We start from the raw sequence: 25,614 nt of genomic DNA on the forward strand, positions 1-25,614 counted from the left end.
TTTCATTTGTGAAATAGACAGCGACAGGTGCCTTTCCCTCTTGACACACATCAATTGTCGCGTACACTATAGAAACTGTTATTCATGGCTGCATTTTATGGTAGTATTTTTTTTTTACGTGCTTAGTCTTTCCTGATTCATCTCTCTTATAGGATCTACGGATACGCAGTGTGGAGGAATTTTTTTTTTTGCTATCAGTTGTTCGCAACGATCATGCCTCCAACCCATAGAGTATGTGTATCTATGGGATGAGTATAGTCTACTGCGCATGTTCTCAATATCAAACCAGGCACCCAACCCAAAGGCAGTTCAGCTCTTGTGTCAGACTGCGATTTGTGGGAATAGTGGAACGTGAATAATACATACTTTCGTCTTGTTTGATATACCTTTCTGCACGTTTGAGTTTTAGTAACAGCTATGGTGTAGTATTGTCGTTGTTACCGATGGAAAGAGAAACGTGAAAGGAGGACCAGTTACTTTTCATAGCTATGTACAACAAATGTATAACTGCAAATGTCAAATTGATATGAGGCACTTCATATGTTGAAAAATATCGAGACACAGAATTACAAAGTCTTGTATTGTAGACATAACTTCTGTTATTTTATGGTCATATGTTTACGAGACAAGTGCTGGATAAATTTGCAAGTGTGTTTGAGTAAATTACCTGTAAATGTATACTTATAGGTGTTGTGCTCATATGGAGATAAAATTTATGTGACAGTCTGATTAAGTTCCTGATATATGTGCAGGTTTTCAAACCACTGTGTGTATGTAAGTACGTCTGCATGAGACAGTTTCGTATATAGTGTCACTGTAACGTAATTAATTACAACAGAGATTACACAATTTGAATCTGTGCAATAGAGAATGTAAGAAAATATTGTTGGCTGTCACTTCTTATACTGTTGGCGAAAAAAGGTAAATGGAGTGGAATCTGAGGTATAATACTGTGGCGAAAAAGCACAATAACATTGCTCTTCACATCTTCAAGGAAACTTCAGTTCCTGTATCAAATTGTTCCGCTGTCTGTAAAACGCGTATGCAACGTTTCATGGTACTTCCGAAGATGGTCTATCTGTAGTAGCGAAGTGATAACATTCAAAATACGCTAAGCGCAATACGGGCTAGCCGTCCCAAAATCGCCAGAGTTGACCTGCAAGGAGATGTTGCGGACATAATACTCGTTTTGTGCATCTGAAAGTTCAAGCCATGGACAGATATTTATACTCTATGCTTCGACCCAAGAAGATCCGAGTTCGAAGCAGGAGATTCTTTGAACGCACCCAACCCAAAGGCATTTCAGCTCTTGTGTCAGACTGCTGTGTCGTGAACGAGAACAGACAAAACTGTATTACCGCGAACCGGCGCTGCTGTTGGTACACGCAAGGACTGTACTTCGCGCAGCCGCCAACAGAGGGCGCGCGAATCGCAAGGCGCTAGTGAAGGCAGCAGTTGGCGCTTAGTTCGACTTGGCCGCTCTCGCGAGCATTACCAACTGCTCGCCCACCGGGCAGCGACGGCTATCAACGGCGGTTCTTCTGCTGACGACAGAACCCATCTCGGAACTGGTGATGCGACTTAGGACTGCGTGCTCGACGTGAAGTGCTCCTTTCTTTCCCTTTGTCTCGGTACATAGGTCAACCATGTGTTCGTCGAGTAATAATTGCGTGGTAAGCCAATGCCGCCTGCGGGTATCGAATTCGCTGCGCTTACTGTCAGTTCTTACGTGTTTACTGGGATTCGTGGGATACTCTGCTACCTTCAATGTTGACACCGAGCACATGGTGCGCTTCCGCGGAAGTCGCGGCTCCATGTTCGGATTTACCGTCGCCGAGCACCAAGATATCCAAGGCAACGCGTAAGTAAATTACCCACTAGATTGCAGTGAGTAGATAATAAGACCGACCTCCATTGTGTTTACGATCACAGACCATGTTTATTCACCATTTGCCTACTTTGGGAAAACAATATCATCACCTCGCAGAGGGAAACTTTAACAATCAGCTGTTTGTGACAGACGTGACTCTTAGCAAAAGCGGACAGAATCATCGAGTGCATAGTCGTGTTCTGTAACGACGTTAATACAAACTGTGCAATGCTTCCATGATCTTAAATGAGAATATCGAAGTCAATTCGCTTCCTGTCAGTTACCACAAATTACGACTAACGCAAATAATTTCTCGTCTGAATACACTTTTTTCCTAGAAACGCGGGGGAAATAAATAGAGACATTGGTAACTACCATCTAGTTGACGCGAAAAACTGTACCGGTTTAGTTTTCATTACTACAAGAGATTAAAAAAAAAAAATGAACCATCATCCAGTTATTACTCTAGTAAACGAGAGCGCAGTGATATTGTAAATACTATGGACGGATTATTGTTTCTAGGCGCTTACAAAGGCACTTAGCACGCTGGCATAATCTTTGACAAGGTCTACTTAATGTAGTATGAAATACATTCCTAAGATTGTAGTGTAATATGTGATAATTACATGCATACTTCATTATGTTCGCTATGTGCCTAAGATAATAAGGGAGTGACAACTACAATTTCGTGTGAACAGGGAAAAATTGTTACACACTTATAATACACTTATAAGCCTAAAATGAAATAACCGTTGTTAATAGATACTGTGTTGCAGATGTTTCGAGGAAAACAATGTTTTTAGCGCAACGCGACTGTTTTTTTAGCTGTTCACTCACATTTATGAGTGTATGTTATTTGCAATTGTTCGCGTGTCTTATCGTTTTTTACAGCTTCGGCGACGAAATGTGTGTGAAAAATGGAGAAAAAGTTAAACTGTGGGTCGCGTTAACTAGCTGGGCGAGGCAGTTCTTTTAAGTTCGTTGGTCACAGATACGCAGGTCGCAGAATAGTGCTTTTATAAAGCGGAAGGTCGGATAAGAGATCAACTGGAATACTGACAACATTACCAGTAGTGCCTATTGTGGGCGTTTTCAGGAGACAAGGCATGCGAAAGCATTTGAATCATGGCGCGATCAGTATGTTTTTGTTTACAAACAGAAGTGGTTCAAGAAATTATACCTCGCGAAAACCTTCATGTGGCTTTGTCAAATAAAATACCAACAAGAAAGTAGCAAAAATGTTTCTAAAATTACACAGTACATTGGATTGCTGAAGACAAACAAATGCACCTATTTCTTTTTGTGTGTGTGTGGATTGAGATCCTCTAATAATGAAAGTAGTTAGTACTGTTTACGCCAAGTATTCAGGACGAGGACAACTATTTGAATAACCCATTCTCTGTCTACAGAAATTACACATGTGTTATTTATAGTTGAATTCTTCACGAAAGATTACTTCCAGCCTTCACACCCTGTTACAAAGCTGCCTGTGATAGTTTTGATATGGTACAGGTGAACACAATCTAAAGAATTTCCGAACTAAGACGGACGGTAGCCACTATATAATTATCGTTGTAATTTGTTGACTGATCCTGCAGCACAGGTGCGCCCCCACCGTGTACTACATTCTCTGTTTACATCAAGACGTCAGGCGAGTGGCGAGCACGGAGCAGACATTCAGCGCACGCGCAGAAACACCTTTCTCTCGATTATTGTGAGCAAGTCCTAAGGAACGTTCACTGTGTTGGCAATCGCAAGCTCGCAGCAGATTTCAGCTATTGATCTGCTAAGAATGGCCGAAAGCAGGTCTTCTAAGATTTAACGTTACGAGCAGAGCGGCAGTTTCACTAACTTCGAATCTGGGTAACAGAATTACCTGTTTTTTACGTAGCAGTTTAGTATCGTAGAGTTTGTTTAAATATTAAGATAAGCCCATGTTCAGGTCTAGGAAATAAGTTTCTTTGACAAATGCAGGCTACTCAACTGCTAAACTGGAGCAGCAAGGATGGGTCTAAAGATGGACTGTATTTAATCAGAAACCGGTAATAGCTGAAGAACTTTTAATATTCGAGATTATTAAATAAAAAAGTTGTTTGTACAATTACGAGATGAAAATACCAACGCTTTGACAACAGAATTGTAGTGCAACTTTGTAATGAGTTAGGGACTGCTGACACGCAGGAAATCATCCTAAGTTACGTCATGCTGTTTTTAGGAATTACTATCTCCTGAACAGTTTTCTGGAGTGTTTTTTGTGCTGCAACTTTTAGTGTCCGTAAGCTAAAACATGAAGTGTGATATATAATCGTATTCGATAGTGTCCGCCAAATAGTTACTGTTTACAGATTATTCTGCGTTTGTGTGAAAGAGTTTCTATCCCAGCCTCCACATCTGGTACTGGGCAATATAAAGCGATGATGTTAGACTGTGACTTGCTGTGCCAAGATGCAAAGGAGACCACAATGCTGAAGGCCAGAGGCAGGTAGAAAAAGAAAACTGCGGTACAAGCTGATGTGGTTATCTGCTCGTAATTGTGACACGTCTGTATTTCTCTCAGAAATAACCTCAGACGCTAGACCCTTCAACGACATCATATTTTCCCCACAAATGAGTTGGTGAGAGTGGTTGTGTAAAAATACAAGTTTATTCTTACAGTAAAGTAGAAATATCAGCCAACCATAGCTGATAATGTTATTTATTAATAACACATTGCGCCGTTAACTGTTTATAAACGACAGGTTCCGCGTCAGATGGCTGTTCACGTTACGCCGTTCTTGCGATTTCGGCTGCTTTTCGTGGTGACGTAAGTTCGTTGCTTAGTGTGGTGGTGACCTATAGGACAAAAAAGAGTAAGAAAACGGACTACTTAAGTGTAACTGAACGTAAAAAGGAATAAATACAACGTTAACAATTTTGTAAGATAAAAGCTGTGTTAGTTTGTGTTACCTACATTGAGAGAAACTATTAAGTGCGTTGCACAGAATTAAACGTCCAGCTTTGTACACAGTACAGTGTATACTTTTTCCAGAAACGCTCGTAAAACACGATTTCGAATATGCTTACAACATCAGGAAAAATCAAACGTTATCGCCTCTGAGTGGTCGAATAAATTTTTGCTTTGAGCTTAACGCAGTTGCTATTCCGTGTTTCTTGGCTATAATGTTTCTTCCCTTTGTGAAAGTCTACTCAATAGGGAATCACAGTTGCTTTGCCAAAGACTACAGGCTGATGCTAATGGTATAAATAACAAGTTGCGGGCATGATACAAATAAAATTTCCTTATGTTCAAGTGTTTTGACGATTCCATCTCTTTCGAAACTGATTTTGCAGCATGACCCTTGACCTCGATTTCTTTCTAAAACGGAAGTGCAGCGACCTTCACAGGAATTATTTCAAAGTGACCCCAGCCTTGTGTAGCGTACCGAAGATAGTGGCAATCTGTGCGGCATGTAATCTGGCCACTTACTGTAACTTCCTGTGTAGAATTAATGTAACTGTCGTCCAACTGATCTGGTATTGAAACGGACAGGTTAACGAAATGGATCCTTTTTGCCAAAAGATCTCCCAGAGCGATTTCATGCTGGGGAATGATATACCCAATCACATTACTTGGATATATTATCATGATATTTGTCGTAGTAGGGTGGTGAAGGAGCTACAGTTCATTCTGCTTGGCAAAATTGACCGTAATTCCTGTACTGATTTCTTCCCGTCCCTTCATCAACAACACAAAGCACAACCGGATTCCATTTCGCAACATGTTTTTTATACCGAGAATTAACAGATATTGCCAGAATACGGCCCATGTGGAAAGCAGCTTTCCCTGTTCCTCCAGTATATCCAGCTGGGAGGGAGTGAAGACGGTCAGAGGTCGCTGCTTGCTCCTCAAATTGCACAAACCATTCGCACTGTGGCCTAGTGAACAAATCACAATGTAACGGAATATGAGACAACTTTAGGACTTCCTCACATCGTTCTGAGAGAAATTGTGAGACGTACAGGTAACGCCGGGGATACCGCAAGGGTGCGTTATGACTAAATGAATGAATGAGGCATAACGTCAGAACTTCTGCCATGCCGTTTGCGGACGATGCTTCCATGTACAGTAGCTACGAAACGCCAAAAGATTGTAGCGAAATGCGTGAGCACCTGCTGAGTGTAGATGTTTTCCGTAGTTTCCGTAAGTAACTGCAGGTAAATGCCAGGGCCGGTTCTATTATAAGGCCATGGCAGACTAACTGTTCTGTTCTTGTCAGCCTATACCTGCAAAAAATGCGAATGCCCGTATATATATGAATTATATTTCCTGTTCCTAATCTTTAATACCATAGTATGTCTGTCACTGTAAAAGTGATCCATGAATGAATGAAAATATTACTACTACCACTGTCATTCATGAAGGGAATGGAAGCTGAACATAATGTAGCGTACTGTTCACAAATATTCGAAAGATGTAGTATTGACTCTTTACACAACTAGTGATCAGTCACTGGAATCGGCAACAACCGTAAAATGTCTAGGACTATCCGTTAGAAGTGAACTAAAATGGAACGATCAACTAGTAATAGGGAAGGTAGACACACCACACTGAGATTCATAGGACGAATACCGAGGAAAAAATAATTCATTACGAAGAAGGTAACTTACAAACATTTGCTCCACCTATTCTTGAAAACTGACCCTCAATCCGACATTCTGGCATTAACGCCACGTTTCGTCACTTGTTCGTTTAGCAGGCGTGAGAGCGTCAAGGAGGTGGTCATCAAACTCGTGTACAGATTCTGCAAGAGAGGCGTTGTGCAACGTGGAAAGGGCTAAATGTCAAATTACGAGAATGTAAGCTCCAAGTAGAGTCAGGGAACGTATTACTCCCTTCCACACAAAAGACTACAAAATATGACGAATCAGAGATCATGCGTAGGCTTTCCGACAGTCATCCCTTCCGAATATTTCGCTAACGAAACAAGAAAGTGGAGTAACGATAATAACACCTGAAGTATCGTACGCTGCACACCTCGATATGGTTTGCGGAGTGTAAACGTAGTGTAGGAAGAAATCGTTACCAAAGAGATTGCTAAACGTGCACTGGTGCTTTCTCTACTGGCAACCACACGAACTCTTGGTTCAGTCACGTTTTGTCGTCAGTATCGTTATTGAGTACTGACAGATCATCGACAGCAGTTTCAGTGCTTTTAGGTGGATTCGTCACATTCAAGTGGTACAGAAGTCCCTTATCAGTTGCAGGATTCGCTATCATTTCGAAAACGTTCTCGTAGTTTCACATGGGATAACACTAGACGGAGACAGATGGGGAACACAGAAATTCCGTCCCGTGGAGGGAAGGGTGGCGACGGCAAGGGCATTTGGCCACCCTGTGATACTGATAATACCAAATCTAGTAAAGATCCAATAAAGACATGGATGAAGGTCAAAAATAAAAAATAACAATGATCCTTTACAACTATTTATGTGCGACACGTTGTACACTACTGGCCATTAAAATTGCTACACCAAGAAGATGACGTGCTACAGACGCGAAATTTAACCTACAGGAAGAAGATGCTGTGTTATGCAAATGATTAGCTTTTCAGAGCATTCACACAATGTTGGCGCCGGTGGCGACACCTACAACGTGCTGACGTGCGGAAACTTTCCAACCGATTTCTCATACACAAACAGCAGTTGACCGGCGTTGCCTGGTGAAACGTTGTTGTGATGCCTCGTGTAAGGAGAAGAAATGCGTACCATCACGTTTCCGACTTTGATAAAGGTAGGATTGTAGCCTATCGCGATTGCAGTTTATCGTATCGCGACATTGCTGCTCGCGTTCGTCGAGATCCAATGACAGTTAGCAGAATATGGAATCGGTGGGTTCAGGAGGGTAATACGGAACGCCGTGCTGGATCCCAACAGCCTCGTATCACTAGCGGTCGAAATGACAGGCATTTTATCCGCATGGCTCTAACGGATCGTGCAGCCACGTCTCGATCCCTGAGTCAACTGATGGGGACGTTTGCAGGACAACAACCATCTGCACGAACAGTTCGACGACGTTTGCAGCAGCATGGACTATCAGCTCGGAGACCATGGCTGCGGTTACCCTTGACGCTGCATCACAGACAGGAGCGTCTGCGATGGTGTACTCAACGTCGAACCTGGGTGCACGAATGGCAAAACGTCATTTTTTTTCGGATGAATCCAGGTTCTGTTTACAGCATCATGATGGTAGCATCCGTGTTTGGCGACATCGCGGTGGACGCACATTGGAAGCGTGTATTCGTCATCGCCATACTGGCGTATCACCCGTTGTGATGATATGGGGTGCCATTGGTTACACGTCTCGGTCACCTCTTGTTCGCATTGAGGGCACTTCGAACAGTGGAAGTTACATATCAGATGTGTTACGACCCGTGGCTCTACCCTTCATTCGATCCCTGCGAAACCCTACATTTCAGCAGGATAATGCACGACCGCATGTTGCAGGTCCTGTTCGGGCCTTTCTGGTTACAGAAAATGTTAGACTGCTGCCCTGGCCAGCACATTCTCCAGATCTCTCATCAATTGAAAACGTCTGTGTGGTGTCACCGCCAGACACCACACTTGCTAGGTGGTAGCCTTTAAATCGGCCGCGGTCCGTTAGTATGCGTCGGACCCGCGTGTCGCCACTATCAGTGATTGCAGACCGAGCGCCGCCACACGGCAGGTCTAGAGAGACTTCCTAGCACTCGCCCCAGTTAGATAGTCGACTTTGCTAGCGATGGTTCACTGACAAATTACGCTCTCATTTGCCGAGACGATAGTTGGCATAGCCTTCAGCTACGTCATTTGCTACGACCTAGCAAGGCGCCATTACCAGTTACTATTGATGCTGTAAAACATGTACCGTCATGAGCGATGTTCACCAATTATGGATTAAAGTTAAGTATTCCAACAGATACGTACTATTTTTGCTAGTCTCATATTCCTTACCTGTTCCAGACCTCACGCCAGCCTGCGTGAGCTTAAACGCGTGCCTTTCGGCTTCCTATTAGTGGGTTGGCTGTCTTGCCAATCCACAACAGTTTGCTCAATGGTGGCCGAGCAGCTGGCTCGTCACTCATACTCTTGATGAACTGTGGTGTCGTGTTGAAGCTGCATGGGCAGCTGTACCTGTACACGCCATCCAAGCTCTGTTTGACTCAATGCCCAGGCGTATCAAGTCCGTTATTACGGCCAGAGGCGGTTGTTCTGGGTACTGATTTCTCTTGATCTATGCACCCAAATTGCGTGAAAATGTGATCACATGTCAGTTCTAGTATAATATATTAGTCCAATGAATACCCGTTTATCATCTGCATTTCTTCTTGGTGTAGCAATTTTAATGGCCTGTAGTGTATTTGTCCATGGTGCACCAATCTTAGATCCCCTGCATTTCGCTGCGTATTTCCGGCGTTGCGGCCACCGTTCAGAGAACGCCATCGTCCTAGGACAGCCTAACAAAGCTTCCTACATCCTCAGTTCTTTTATATACGAAGGGCGTTCAGTGAGTAATGTAACACATTTTTTCTGAAAACAAGTTGGTTTTATTCAGGATTCCTACACACCATATTACTTCCCACTCTTTTGGCTACAAAGCCTTACTTTTCATCATCATTTCCGTTCAATGAGACGGTGTAACGCCACCTTACTGAGAGGGCCTCTATGTCCGCAAGGTACCACTCTACGGGGTCGACGTCGGAGCCAACGTCTCTCTGCAACAGTAACCTCCCTATCATCCACGTACTGCTTCCCGCGGAGTGCATCCTTCATTGGGCCAAACAGAGCGAAGTCGGAAGGTGCGAGATCCAGGCTGTAGGGTGGATGACGAATAACAGTCCCACGAAGTTTTGCGAACTCCTCTCTGGTGCGCAGACGCGCAAGGCCTTGCGTTGTGACAGTGAAGGAGAAATTCGTTCGCATTTTTGTAGCAACGAACACGCTTAAGTAGGTATTTCAATTTTCTGAGGTTATCACATTACGCTTTCGAGTTGATTGTTACATAATCAAGGAGGACATCCTACAGAATAAATCCTTCAGAGTCTCGGCTCTAGATACCGGCTCCCAGGGTGATGCAATATTTCTCGACTTTCGAAAGGCGTTCGACTCAGTTCCGCACTGTCGCTTGCTACAAAAGTGCGCGCTTACGGTCTATCTGATGACATATGCGGTTGGATAGAAAGTTTTCTAACAGACAGGGAGCAGTATGTCGTCCTGAACGGGGTGACTCCAGGAGAAACAAGAGTAACTTCAGGTGTGCCCCAGAGCAACGTAATAGGTCATCTGCTTTTTACGATTTACATAAACGATCTGGTTGATGGTATTGACAGCGGCATTAGACTGTTTGCCGATGATGATGTAGTCTACAGGAAAGTAGTATCACACGATAGTTGAGAACAAATCAACGAGGATTTGCAGAAAATAAATGCGTGGTGTAATGATTGGCGGTTATCTCTCAATATTAGTAAGTGTAACCAACTGCGTATAACAAGGCGAAAATCCTCATTAATGTAAGAGTACAAAATAAATGCCCAGTCTTTGGATACGGTAACATCCGTCAAGTATCTCGGTGTCCCTATTCGAAATGATCTCAAATGGAACGATCAGATTATACAGTAACGAGTAAGGCGAACTCTCGATTGCAGTTTATTGGTAGAATCCTGAAACGATGCAGTCCTTCAACAAAGGAAATAGCTTACAATACGTTAGTTCGTCCAGTCTTGGAGTACTGTTCGTCTGTATAGGACCCTTACCAGTTGGGTCTGATTCAAGAGATTGAGAAGGTCCAAAGAAGAGCGGCAAGATTCGAGACTGGTACATTTAGCCATCGCGTGAGCGTTACAAATCTCATAGAAAGTTTGAACTGGGACACGCTTGCAGACAGACGGCGTGCCAAATAGAAGGGGCTGCTCACTAAATTCAGAAATCCGATGTTCACCGAGGATGTCGAGCATATAGTATTTCCACCAACTTTCAAATCGCGGAATGATCACCAATCAAAGATTAGGGAAATTAGAGCTCGTACTGAGGCGTTCAGACAGTCGTTTTTCCCTCGTGGGATCCGCGAGCGGAACAGAGGGGCGGGAAATATAACTTTGGCGCGAATTGTACCCTCCGCAACACACCGCGTGGTGGCTAGCAGAATACATATGTAGATCAGAAGACCGTCGCAATGACCTTACCGGCTGCAGGTGCGGTTTTAAACTCTTTCTTCGGACTAAAGGCTGTGTGGGGCATGGATGACCGTTTTGTTCCCGGTTTGATGTAATGAACCTATGTTTCATCGCCTGTGACGATGTTCGTCAAAAAATTGTCACAAGCAGCCTCGTGATGCGCGAGGAATTCCGCTCAGATGGTCTTTCGTTGCTCTTTATGGTCTTCCGTTAGGCGGCGAGGAACCATGCGGGCACACACATTTGAGTACGCTAACTGGTGGACGAGTGTGTGAGCGCTATCAACAAAGACGTTCAGTTAAGCAGTGATGTGTTTAATTGTGATCCATCGGTCACCTCGAATGAGAGTGTCCGCACGTTTCAATACTGCAGAGTCACTGCTGTGCGCTGCCGGCCGGCATGCGGGAAATCGGACAGGTTTCCGCGACCGCGTTGCCATGATGATAGGCGCCTCGCCCGACATAAACGCCTGTCGAATGTCATTAATAGTGACGACGCTACAACTCATCACGTTTGCGTCTGATTACAAGTGAGATGTTGCGACCTATCCCTCGAAGTTCTGAATGCAATGTTGATCCAGGATTCGGTTAAGCTCGTATTTCCCTAAGCGACGGTGCGGAGCTATGTGGAACGCCATCCAGCAATTTAAGACCACCACCTCATCTTTCGCGTCATCATCTACGGCCCTCGGGACTTCATGGTCTAACAGAGCGAGCTCAACAGTAGATCGCTGTATGCGGAATCCAGGGTGATTTTTTAATTTTTTTGTTTTTGTTAGGGTTGGGAACCCATGAAGTCAAGATACCATATAAATTCTTCTTTATCTGAATGGTCTACTAGTTTCGGCTAACAATCTAGCCATCTTCAGATCTAAGATATAAAATAGATTTTGTGTCATGTTAGCACATACAACAGCTTACAGAACTGCACTCAGTGGTGAAGCAGGGTTCAAGAGTATATTTTGTGCAGTTCTGTAATGTATTGTATGTGACTAACATGAGGAAAGTATGTTTTATATCTTAGATCTGAAGATCGCTAGATTGTTGACCGACACTAGTAATCCAACCATATAAAGAATATTTTATGTGCAGTCTTTACTTCATAGGTTTTCAATCCATAACATAAATAAAAAAATTACAATAGATCGCGTATCTCCTAGTTGACAATGTCAACATTTTTGATCTAGGTTGATCCCTGTAAACGTGATTTTCACTACTCGCAAACGATACGCGAGAGTAAAACGTGTTCCACAATCCTACAACAGACTGACGCCTGTGATTTAGATCTACAAATATGATCATCTGTCCGAAAACCCTCCTTGAAAACATCTACATTTGCATAGGTACTCCGCAAGCAACCGCACGGTGCGTGGCGGAGGGTACCCTGCACCACTAATTGTCATTTCCTGTCCTGTTCGCCGGCCGGTGTGGCCGAGCGGTTTCAGGCGCTACAGTCTAGAACCGCGTGACCGCTACGGTCGAAGGTTCGAATCCTGCCTCGGGCATGGATGTGTGTGATGTCCGTAGGTTAGTTAGGTTTAAGTAGTTCTAAGTTCTAGGGGACTGATGACCTTAGAAGTTAAGTCCCATAGTGCTCAGAGCCATTTGAACCTGTCCTGTTCCACTAGCAAATAGAGCGAGGAAAAAACCGACTGTCTATATGCCTCCGTATGAGCCTTAATTTCTCGTATCTGATATTCGTGGTCCTTAGGCGCAATGTATGGTGGCGGCAGTACAGTCGTTCGGTAGTCAGTTTCAAATACTTTCTCTAAATTTTCTCAATAGTATTTCTCGAAAAAAAAAAAAAAAATTCGCCTTCCCTCCAGCCATTCCCATTTGAGTTCCCGAAGCATCTTTTACATGTTGTTCGAATCTACCGGTAACATCTAGTAGCTCGCCTCTGAATTGCTTCGATGTCTTCCTTCAATCCGACCTGGTACGGATCCCAAACACTCGAACAGTACTCAAGAGTAGGGCGCACCAGCGACCTATATGCGGTCTCCTTTACGGGTGAACCACTCTTTCCCAAAATTCTCCGACGATTCGCCTTCCCTACCACAGTTCTCAATTGCTCGTTCCACCTCATACCGCTTTGAACGTTATGCCCAATATTTAAACAGTAATGATCTGCTTAAACATTGGACGACGGTTCAATCCCGCGTCCGGCCATCTTGATTTAGGTTTTCCGTGATTTCCCTAAATCGCTCCAGGCAAATGCCGGGATGGTTCCTTTCAAAGGGCACGGCCGACTTCCTTCCCCGTCTTTCCCTAATCCGATGAGACCGATGACCTCGCTGTCTGGTCTCCTTCCCCAAACAACCCAACCCAAGTAATGATCTGCGCTTTTTTTCTAATCGCAGGAAAACCTTCGGTGCTCCAGTGACCTGTGATAAACTGCTGCTAGACTAGAAGCAGATTCACATACAAACGTTTGTGCAAAGAACAGGGACACGAGAAGAAATCGGCTTCAGTTCAGCGCTTATTTAAAAGTTACATCGTTCTGTATCCATGGGAGCATTAATAATCGCTTCAGTTAACGTACCCTTCAAATTGCAATACAGAGTGTATCAGAAAGAATCATCCCATTAAAAAAAAAATAACTGTTATGTTATTTGAAATATGTGCGTCAACAACGTCCTATTGGAAAGAGTAAACTCTCGAGTTTTACATGGTTCCCGCTATGTAGAAACAGTGTGCGCCAACTTCAGTTCTAGTAAAAATGGTATCGGGACAACATAAAGCGTCTTATTTTCTACGTTTTGCTCAAAGCGAGTCAGTGATAACTGTTCAGCGTGACTTTCGTACTAGATATGGTGTGAATCCTTCTATAGCGCAAAGCATTAGACGATGGCATGAAAAATTCCGAGAAACAGGTTGTTTGTGTAAAGGCAAACTGCCGGGCCATCCCCGAGTGACTGACACAGACGTCAAACGCATCCGCCACAGTTTCACAAGGAGTCCGCAGAAATCCGCTCGCCGTGCAGCTCGACAGCTCAGCATGCCCCCGATGTCTGCGCGGCATGCGTTGCGTCGACGTTCACACATGAAACTATACAAAATTCAGCTACTGCAAGCTCTTCGAGAAGGTGACAAACAACAATGTGTGGAGTTCTGTACTTTCGTTCTTGGCAAGATGGAGGATGACAGTTTTCTTTCATGCAACATTACATTTAAATGGAAAGGTGAACCGCCATAAATGTGAGAATATGGGGTACGGAACAACTATATGAAGTTTTACAACATGAAAGGGACTCTCCAAAATTTAATGTGTTTTTTTGTAGTCTCGCGGGAAAAGGTGTATGGTCCATTTTTCTTTGCCGAGAACACTGTTACAGGAAGCACATATTTCGATATCCTTGAGAACTTTCTTTTCCCACAGTTGGAGACTGATTGGAACGACTCCATTTACTAACAGGTTGGGCACCGCCACTCTGGCATCTGGAAGTGGGGGAATTTTTAAATCAAAGGATTACTTAACGATGGATCGGTCGTATTGGAGTAAATCATTCAGCCTTACATTACTGGTCTCCAAGGTCACCGGACCTGACTGTATGTGATTATTTCTTGTGGGGCTTTGTAAAAGACTCTGTTTATGTGCGTCCGTTACCAATAACAATGAATGGACTGAGACATCGCATAACAGCAGCTGTGGAAGCTGTAACTGAAGACATGCTCGCTGCAATGTGGGAACAAATTGCCGTTCTTCTCAAGGGAGCCATATTGAACACCTATGAAAAGGTATGAAAAAAACTTCTTGAATTTCCCGTTCATAAAAAAATAAAATTCATTGTATATGTTTATTAGTTTCAGAAGTATAAGGCGCCAAGTCGGATAATTCTTTTTGGTACACCCTGTACTTTGGAAAACTAATGCTACTTTTCTGGGTAACTGATCATAAAACACAAGTTCAAATTTATTCGAAAGTTATTTTAAAGTTTTACCAATGCAAATAGCGTAATTTCACTGAGCGAGAAATTAGAAAATTTTCAAACACATAACAACTAAAAAGTTTACATAATTGAATGATGTTGCTCATAAATTACTGCGAGTCTCACAACTAACCTAGCTATCCGTACACAAAACTTTAAAATGTCATTATTTTTCTACCAGTAGTCGGGCCTGGTGATCTAGCGGTAAAGGGCTTGACTGGAAACCAAGGGGTAGTGGGATGGAATCCTGGTCGGACCTTGGACTTTTCAGTCTGCGTTTTAATTCAGCCTTCACCTCTCACTGATGCCAGTAGTCGCCAGAAACGACACTTCGTTCGCATTCCACGTTGAACTGTGGGTTCCCTTTCCCCAGTTTTGTAACTAGGGTGTGTCAAGAACGCGCAGGTCGCCGATGTGGCGATCGACAAAAAGAATTGCACCAGGCCACTGAGCCACACGAAATTATTATTATTCTGCAGTATTTTCCTTAACAGGTTTTTAATACAAATATTTTCTTGCAATTTCCATTTTAGTCAACCGTAAAAAGTAAGTTAAGTAGCACAAAACAGATTTCACAAGGAAAGACACTTGAAATCAAATGTATCACACGTACAAAGCGGTTACGTTACGACGTGACTCAGAAAATTAAGAACATCAACGCAGATGCGCCACTAACTACGAAGCTAATTCTGTTAAATGTTCAAATGGATCTGAGCACCATGGGACTTAATTTCTGAGGTCATCAGTCCCCTAGAACTTAGAACTACTTAAACCTAACTAACCTAAGGACATCACACACATCCATGCCCGCGGCAGGATTCGAACCTGCGACCGTAGCGGTCTCGCGGCTCCAGACTGTAGCGCCTAGAACCGCTCGGCCACTTCGGCCAGCTGTGGGACAACACTCCAAGCGTCTGCGTCGCCTGACCACTATTTCATTCGATGATGCTTTTTCACCGTATACTTAATGCAGCTCAGCATGGATAATTGCAAAAGACTTATTACCGCACAATACTCCACTTTCTCAACCGACTACACAATTTTTTTGTTTTATTTATTAATTTTTTTCCGTTTCCTCTAACGACGAGTTTAGAGTGGCGCAACGATTTCAGTGTGTTCCAGGAGGTAAGTACCCTTCGTACATGTGTCATCTACGAATCTTCCAGGAAGGCATTTTTAGGCGTTTTTCTATCTTTTTGAATCTAGCAAAGTACTTTTTCAATCGATCACCCACGCTTTGTCCTCACTACATATCACGCGCACCTTCTTTCTATTTTCACTACAGCCATAATTTCGTCTTCCTCTTCAGTCTGTTCCCTGATTCAACTGTTTGTCTTCACCTCTGTTCCATAAATTGCGAATATACGTAGTTCCTGTATGATCCATACACCTCTATGTAAAATACAACTAATCACTAGATATCACGAGAGGCGGGCCCGGCTGTATAAAAGGAGTCGGGGAGTACTGCACTACTGGCCATTAAAATTGCTACACCAAGAAGAAATGCAGATTACAAACGGGTATTCATTGGACAAATATATTATACTAGAACTGACATGTGATTACATTTTAATGGCCGGTAGTGTATGTTCAAGCCATCTTAAAGGTGATAGGTGGACATATCCCATCTTAATGGCCACCCATAGGGGTTCGGATACGTTTAATCAGATAATGTACGTCCCGTCAGTGTTTGGCATGCAACCCAAGATTTTTTAATAGTTTCCGCATTAAACGACACTGTCTCTTTATCAAAGTCAAAACTGCAATGTTTATTTTTCTAAATTATTGGTTAGTATGTCATTTTTAATGTTAAAGCCTCGTACTTTATTTCAAACTAAACTGACCACATAACTAGTATGACTTCAGTGAAAATGTCGTGGAAAATTTCAAACGTCTGCAGCACGGAGGTTCCGTAGGTTCCTGTTCAAAATATTGTCTAAGTGGTTCAAATGGCTCTAAGCACTGTGGGACTTAACATCTGAGGTCATCAGTTCCCTAGACTTACAACTACTTAAACCTAACTAACCTAAGGACATCACTCACATCCATGCGCGAGGCAGGATTCGAACATGCGACCGGAGCAGCAGCGAAAATATTGTCTACTCAGTCCCTTCTAGTAATCCTCTAAGTTTGTAACGGGAATCTTAGAACACCCTGTATATCATCATCGTTGGCGAATAGATCCTTGCAAAATGTTCCCCACTTCTTTCCGCAAAAGACGCGAAGAGTACGCTTCACAGCAAAAAATTTACGTACCATATTGTGGTAGGAAGAGTAGGCAATTAGGAAGCTACAGTGCGTGCTCAGTGCCTGGTCTTAAGCGTTGGTATTTTCTTGTGGGTTGATGAGTGGATTTCAGAAAGTGGTTTGCACGTTATTATGGAAGGGCAAGCTACTTTTATAGAATGTTGCATTACGCTTCAAAGTGACACGAATATATGACACTGTTTTTTAATAGTCACCATGTCTCTGTAAACTACAGTCGGAACGTTCTACCTATCGTTCAGTTTCTCAACGACAGGAATCCACTTCTTGGTCATGAAGTCATTCGAGAACCACTTGGTGAACGTCCTCGCCGTCGGTAAATTTGCGGCTGCTGCGAATCAGTTCCTCGATTGCCTGGACGCTGTCGTCTGCGGTCGATGTCGATGGCCTCTCTTCCCGGGCAGAGTCACCTGTATTTGTGAGGCCTTGGTCAAATTGTTGGACGCGGCATTGTATTCTGTCCACACGGCACCAGAATTTCACGATCAGTCTGTGGGAAATTCAGATATTTTGCGCACAGGATTCGTACTGTCACTCGAATTTCAACTTGGTTTACGTTTCCAATTGCCACGCCATTCCCCTCCCCCATACTGTGATGCACCTCTTTTTCGTAATGCAGAGAAACTGTCTTGGTAGTAAAGCGAGAAAGCTTACTCTCTTCCGACAATGCTTCACTACTGTTGCGTGATCGTTGTAGAGTGGGACGACATATGAATTCAATAGTGACAATCTAAGCAGGGGAAGACGTGAACTGAAGTTTTTGCTAGAGAGGGCGTTGGACTGGGGTAGTCCATGTAGCTGTCTACTTGTATGTTAGCTATACTGCTACGGTGGTGTAATTGCTAAGATACCTGCCTAGTAAGTGGCAAAAATTTTAATTTATTGCTTGAGCAGCTGTCATTATCGTGTATGTAATTTGCTTTTTGAAATCTCCTCATGATAGCAACATTTCTGCAAGGCAGTGGCGGTCGACACTTTAAGGACATTACCCTTCAGAAATTACTGAACTTCAGCTACTGCTTTTTTTCTTGAGGTGGTTATAGTAATTCAATGTCGCACAAGATTGTATAAGAAAATTATCAGCTGCGATGTAATTGAGGAAAGCAAAATGTAAAGTCTGATGAAGTGGGTTAAAGTGGAACCGAGTTCTTCCTACATTCCAGGAGGTCGCATTAACGTGACGCAATGTCTTTATCGCCAAGGAAGTCCTCCTACTCCGACTAAGTGGTCGTTAGCGCCGTCAAGTGCTAACAGCGCCTTCTGAAGCACCACTCTGCAGTCCAGGCCGCGCTTTTAGCCACTCATGTGGCAGTTACGGCGTCATTTATATCCATTACTTCTTTGAAGTTAACTTTAACCTCTGAAGGATCGCTTTCCGTGAAGGAATCTTCCGCGAAATTTGCTCTTCAGAACTTTCAAGACTAAAAGAATCCAAGAAACCTTTTCAGGACCTGCTTGGATATACAGGGTGGTCCAGTGATAGTGACCGGGCCAAATATCTCACGAAATAAGCATCAAACGAAAAAACTGCAAACAACGAAACTCGTCTAGCCTGAAGGGGGAAACCAGATGGCGCTAAGGCTGGCCCGCTAGATGGCGCTGCCATAGGTCAAACGGATATCAACTGCGTTTTTTAAAAAATAGGAACCCACATTTTTATTACATATTCGTGTAGTACGTAAAGAAATATGAATGTTTTAGTTGGACCACTTTTTTCGCTTTGTGATAGATGGCGCTGTAATAGTCACAAACGTATAAGTTGCGCGAGAATCGGGAATCTCAAAAACGTCGGTGTTGAGAATGCTACATCAACATCGATTGCATCCGTACCATATTTCTATGCACCAGGAATTGCAAGGCGACGACTTTGAACGTCGTGTACAGTTCTGCCACTGGACACAAGAGAAATTAGGAGATGATGACAGATTTTTTGCACGTGTTCTATTTAGCGACGAAGCGTCATTCACCAACAGCGGTAACGTAAACCGGCATAATATGCACTATTGCGTTACGGAAAATCCACGATGGCTGCGACAAGTGGAACATCAGCGACCTTTGCGGGTTAATTTATGGTGCGGCATTAAGGGAGGAAGGATAATTGGCCCCCATTTTATCGATGGCAATCTAAATTGTGCAATGTATGCTGATTTCCTACGTAATGTTCTACCGATGTTACTACAAAGTGTTTCACTGTATGACAGAATGGCGATGTACTCCCAACATGATGGATGTCCGGCACATAGCTCGCGTGCGGTTGAAGCGGTATTGAATAGCATATTTCATGACTGGTGGATTGGTTGTCGAAGCACCATACCACGTTCACTGGATCTACGTCCCCGGATTTCTTTCTGTGGGGAAAGTTGAAAGATATTTGCTATCGTGATCCACCGACAACGCCTGACAACATGCGTCAGCGCATTGTCAATACATGTGCGAACATTACGGAAGGCGAACTATTCGCTGTTGAGAGGAATGTCGTTACACGTATTGCCAAATGCATTGAGGTTGACGCATATCATTTTGAGCATTTATTGCATTAATGTGGTATTTACAGGTAATCACGCTGTAACAGCATGCATTCTTAGAAATAAGTTCACAAAGGTACATGTGTCGCATTGGAACAACCGAAATAAAATGTTCAAACGTACCTACGTTCTGTATTTTAATTTAAGAAACCTACCTGTTACCAACTGTTCGTCTAAAACTGTGAGCCATATATTTGTGACTATTACAGCGCCATCTATCACGAAGCTAAAAAAGTGGTCCAACTAAGACAGTCATATTTCTTTACGTACTACACGAATATGTAATAAAAATGGGGGTTCCTATTTACAAAAACGCAGTTGACGTCCGTTTGACCTATGGCAGCGCCATATAGTGGGCCAACCATAGCGCCATCTGGTTTCCCCCTTCAAGCCAGACAAGTTTCGTTCTTTGTAGTTTTTTCGCTTGACGCTTATTTCGTGAGATATTTGGGCCTGTGTAATTAACAAGGCTAGATCAGCAAATTCAAAACTTTGGTCTTCAGAAAACCCGGAAGCGTGAACTGTTCGTGATGCAGATCTACGGTTTTTAGTTTTCGCTGCACATATCTAAAACATGATGTGAAGGCTGCGCAGGTTAGAGTCACGGTGTAAAGCCAAATAGCTGGAATGACATGTTGTAAATTTCCCGCCAAAAATAGAAAAATCAATGGAAGTTGTCAAGATTACATCTACATATATACTCCGAAAGCCACTGTACACTGCGTGGCGGAGGGTACCCTGTACCGCTACTAGTCATTTCCACTCGCAAATACAATGCCTCCGTACGAACCCTAATCTCTTTAAACTTATCTTCACGGTCCTCACGCGAAATGTACGTCAAGGGAAGTAGAATCGTTCTGCAGTCAGCCTCAAATGCCGATTCTCTAAATTTTATCAGTAGTGCTCCTCGGAATGAACATCACCTTCCCAATAAACATTGCACTTAAACAATGGATTGACTTCGCGCAAATTCCAACACACGAAATTATTTCACTTGTGGTGTAGTCGCCAGGTTGCTACAGGCAAACAATAGCGCAGCTGTGTCAAAACTTTGAACCTTCCTCTATCCAGTGACCTGCCCAATGTGTTTCTATCTTTTGTAGTTTGTTTGTAATAAATAAATGAAATCCGTTCTCTCTTTTTGAATCACCAGCTATTTTAGTCACGTTCACATCGCTTAGAACCTGACTCATATACGTTTGTTTCTTATGCGCCCTACTGCGTTTCAAAAAATGAGAAACCTTTCCTTACAGCCACTTTCCACTACCTCTCAGCAAGTTAGTATCAGCATTTTCTAGGGTAGCGAATCTCGTTGGCATCGCGTGGAGAAGCTCGTAGCCGCATGTCTCTGTTATCGCAACGGCGCAGTTCGTTCCTAAGGCAGATAAAACTGCAGGAGGTGCTCTAGGCCGTGGTATGTGTGGGGCAGTCTTACGTGGATTGCCGTCCATTGCAGATAAGCCGCAGAAATTCCCTCATATTGCGCACGAGCCAAACACCAGATTGTGCAAGACTCAAAAGACGCTTGGAAGCAGCTGAAAAGGGCCCCGAGAAGGTGTCCTGCGCGCGGTCACTCTTAGCTCCAGATAAGCATCCAGAAATTGTTGTTGACTACCTACTCTGGGATCTTGTGCACTTACAACCAGTAGCGCAGAAATGTCTTTTCATGTGGCAAACAAACACCTATTGAGTGAACTGCCATAACGATACATTTTTAGTGACCGTTTCATTCGGGTAAAACTAGTTTGTGGCAAACCATTAAGAACAATCTGAGTGATGGACTTCACATTAGCTGTAATACGCCGGGAGTTAGAAGAAACGGATTCAGATTATGACTGCTTGTGGGGAGATGGTCCAGAATTAGTGTAGTTCAGGAGAGCTTGCTTAAGGACTGATTAAACGGAACGTGGTCTGTCACTGCGGCGGACAGCCTCTACTTTCAGCCTCAATCTCCCCTATCTTCCGTGAAAGCCTAGCCCTGCTGGCTCTTCCTCCAGTCTTTCGCTGTACGTTTCTGTGTTCTTTTCTTGTTTGTCTATCCATTCTGGTCGTTATGATGTACACGAAAAAAAGAACAACACGCTGTTCCGCCAGCAGTTGGGGCCCTGCACTATGATGTCCAAATTGCGGATGTGTCGGTTCTGTGATGTTTAGTATTTCTCGTAGCAGTCACTGGCCGAACACCTAAACCTGTCCCGGAGGAAGCGTAACTATTCCGGCTATCCGATGTGTTCCGCCGAGGTAGATGCAAAGGAAGTTTGATAGCTCGATTTTGCACCCTCTGCATGCGATCGGTAAGAACTATGGCCACGTTTCCTCAGACGATACTTACGTACTACAAAACGGGGCGCACTATAGTCTTGAACGGAACAACTACAACGTCCTATGGGAGAGTGGCCGTCGGGTTTAGCAGCGGGTAAGGCTAGCGCAGCCTCACTACAGCTTTCCTACTCAGCTCTTGACGTGTTGGTGCTGTGTTAGACAGCTGTTGAGAGAGACAGCTAAATACCTAGCTGTGCTTACCCGTTACAGCTCTTCACCCAGGACATCTAACTGCCTCATATCCACGGAGACCGGGCGTGCCCCTGCGACTATTGCTTGGCAGCCCTCATTTCCCCGCCCATGGAAGGCCAAACTTCGCTGCATTGAAGTCCAGCAGTTTTAATCTATCGAATGGTTTCAGGAGGGCACTCATTCCACTGCCAAGATTCATTATAATCTGCTGAGTCCCTATGGCACTAGTTCCGTCTGATTTAGCATAGGATGACTCCTGTGCTCGTGGAGGAAACTGAGTGAATTACAAAGAAATCGTAGCAGAGATTCGTTAAGGCTTGGCTAGTCCAGTGGTTCCCAACCTTTATGAGACCATTACCCCTTAGTGCCATCAGATATTAACTAGCATCCCTCCTGCATCCACACCATCATCTACATTAGAGCCTAACTAAAGTTTAGTGTGAAAACTAATTTTCTTTGAACACTTAATTTGAAATTCATGAAAGGTAAATCTTACTAGTATTTTGTTTTTGTAAGTGTTATATTAAACCACGAACTAATGAGTCAATGAATCATTTGGTATTGCTTATTTCTAACAACATTTTTATTATATAAAATGATGAAGCAATTCTCTGTGCATCACAAGTGCTTGCTATAACCTCTACTCAGGAAAGAAAGCTAACTATCCATATTGAGGGTAGACACGGCTTACAAAATATTCTTTCTCTGCAGCACCCCTCTCTCTAGCGACACTTGTTTCACTCGCACCCTGCACCACCACTTAAAATCAACCAAGCTACAATGTGTGCACGACACTTACTGTATAGTCACTTGATTGCTGGTATTCTTACTTCTGAGATGCTAGACCCTGGAAAACTTTAGACTGTCAATGCTTTGTTTCTGACCACTACCGATAACAATAATAATAGTAGTAATAATCCTGTGTGGATCCTACAGCAGTGTAGTAGTCATTCCATAATTATTATTGTGTTTTCAATTAGTTCGTTTATTGTTGCGAAGTGAATAGTGGTTTATGATCTGTTGTGAGAAAAACTCGGAGGAGACATTTTCTGAGATATTTAAACATATTTGATATGTATGTCTCAATATCGGTGTCATAAATGCGCAGTAACAACTTCAAAGGATGTGTGTAGTGAGGTAGATGTTCACACATTCCTTTCACAAACTGTAGCCTCCACCACATTGTCTAACGTGTTAATACTAGTATTTGAAATTTAAAAAAACGGAGTTAGTATTGGTATCATACTTAATCAGTATTACAGTCTTACTAAATAAAGATCTTTTAAAAATAATATAGTTTCGTGACAAACACCAGAAACCCTTTTAATTTTTACCCTCAGAAAATTACATTTTACCCCTCAGGGGTGATTACCTCGCTGGGAAGCACTGTGCTAGACAGACGATGTCGTTTTGCGTGGCTGACGGCCGCCTACTTCAGGTTCTACAACACTCCTACAAATTAGTAACAAAGGCACAGAGATGAGATAAAAAGGTTTACGTATCCTTGTGACTTGTTGAATAATGAAGTCTGCAACATTGCATGACAAAGTACAAATAATCGTAGGTCAACTTCACACTACATACCAATTGCCATTTACAACAATCGTCTGTTCGCATTTAAGAGTTCACTAAACTACGTTCCCTGTCTAAATCAGCCCTGGACGATAATCTACAACCAACTGGGCGAGAGCTGCTCTTCTATCTTCCGAGTAGGCTTGTGACCGTTGTCGTCCAGTCATTGGCGGATTGTACTAGGCCGACAAATGGCCGAGGCGAAGTCGATACCTTCACCCTCACCGCCGCCCTTGGCGCTGGTGGAACTCGCTCAAGTGCTGGTTCCCTATGGCACTGGCACCAGCTCGCACCTTTGCGCCTGTGGTGCTTTTTCCCTGGCTGTGCTTTGTTCGGACGACACAGCGCTAACATTCACAGGAACCTCACTGACGTCACTGGAAAGTCTCAACCCATACGGGCCGCCCAGGACATCAGTGAGCGCAGGAAGTTTCCTTTACCACGAACAAGGGGAACCACTCTCCACGAGCTCAGGACTGCGAGCAAAGCACGAAACCTATTGCGGTCAGATAGACCGCGGTCCCTAAATTCTTTCCCAAATGGCTCGGAAACTAAACATCGAAATCCGCTATATACATACGATGAATAACGACAACAATGGAACTACATTGGCAGCATATAAAGATTTCTTATATACACACAAAAGGACTTGTAGTTTCCGGCTTCACTGCGGGAAGTAACACTGTTTGCGAGCAATCGTTGACAATGAAAAAAGTACACCGTTTTGTTGAAAAACTCTGTAGTATCTCGATCGATACAGATATTCTCACTATTTTCCGCAACGACAAAATAATAACCTCTCTGCGCAATATCATCTGGTCAAATATCTCGTTCCGATACCGTCCTTCAAAAATGGCTCTGAGAACTATGGGACTTGACATATGAGGTCATCAGTCCCCTAGAACTTAGAACTACTTAAACCTAACTAACCTGACATAACACACATCCATGCCCGAGGCAGGATTCGAACTTGCTACCGTAGCGGTCGCGCGGTTCCAGACTGAAGCGCCTAGAACCGCTCGACCAAACGCCTGGCTCCGATACCTTACATCGAATATAAAATACCAGGAATGTTGTGACTTTGATGCGATGTTCGTGACGCGAGAACGTTTAGAGACGCAACAGAAGGCTGACTCCAGACTGTGGAAGAGCTGGCCGCGGCGGCGGATAATGTCCAGATATAACACGCCGTCCGCCGCTGTCAGCGTTGGCTGGGCAGGCCTTTAGGCATTTGGACGCCAGGCGTGGGGGCTGCTAGTGCCCTGATGGACCACTTCCAGGTCGCGGAGTTCGCTGCCCGCTACTCAAAAAGACAACAGCTTCAATTCTAAGAACTTCTGTCTCTTGCACTGTACATTACGCGCCCTGTAAAATGAGAGGCAGCGTTCGGTACATATTTTTGTATTCAACCAGTAAACCCCCCTCCGACCTGATCTTTTTAAAGGATCGACCTCCCGTGTACAAAACCGTTTCAGATGTCTGGTTAAATAATGTGTTAAATATTTGAGGTTAAGGATGTAAGCGAGAAAAGGTTTTAAATTATATTTAAACTTAGTTTGTAAGTCGCTTAAAGCTCTCATGATCAAATACTGGTATAGTCTAGTTTTTCACGCATCTCGATGTTTATAACGTCATATCTCGTGAACTACGTGAAGTAAATTATATGATTTTGCGGATATATTCAGTGCCGTATGCGGATACTGCCTGCGAAATGTATTGCGAATAGAGTTAAAAAGAAAGAAGTTAGAAATT

The 25,614-nt window shown here is 43.5% G+C and overlaps 1 protein-coding gene across 1 annotated transcript in view; it reads left to right on the plus strand.

Annotated features, from left to right (window-relative positions):
- The first annotated feature begins 1,474 nt into the window (after positions 1-1,474).
- The window catches only part of LOC124607403 (integrin alpha-PS2-like), a 431,869-nt gene continuing 407,729 nt past the window's right edge, over positions 1,475-25,614 (plus strand). Inside the window, exon 1 of the mRNA XM_047139727.1 lies at positions 1,475-1,861. Coding sequence (XP_046995683.1) covers positions 1,647-1,861 — 215 coding nt within the window. The 5' untranslated portion in view covers positions 1,475-1,646. The remainder of the gene's footprint in view (positions 1,862-25,614) is intronic.

The sequence above is a fragment of the Schistocerca americana genome, chromosome 3 (genome assembly GCF_021461395.2).
Source record: "Schistocerca americana isolate TAMUIC-IGC-003095 chromosome 3, iqSchAmer2.1, whole genome shotgun sequence".
In the NCBI taxonomy this organism is placed as follows: domain Eukaryota; kingdom Metazoa; phylum Arthropoda; class Insecta; order Orthoptera; family Acrididae; genus Schistocerca; species Schistocerca americana.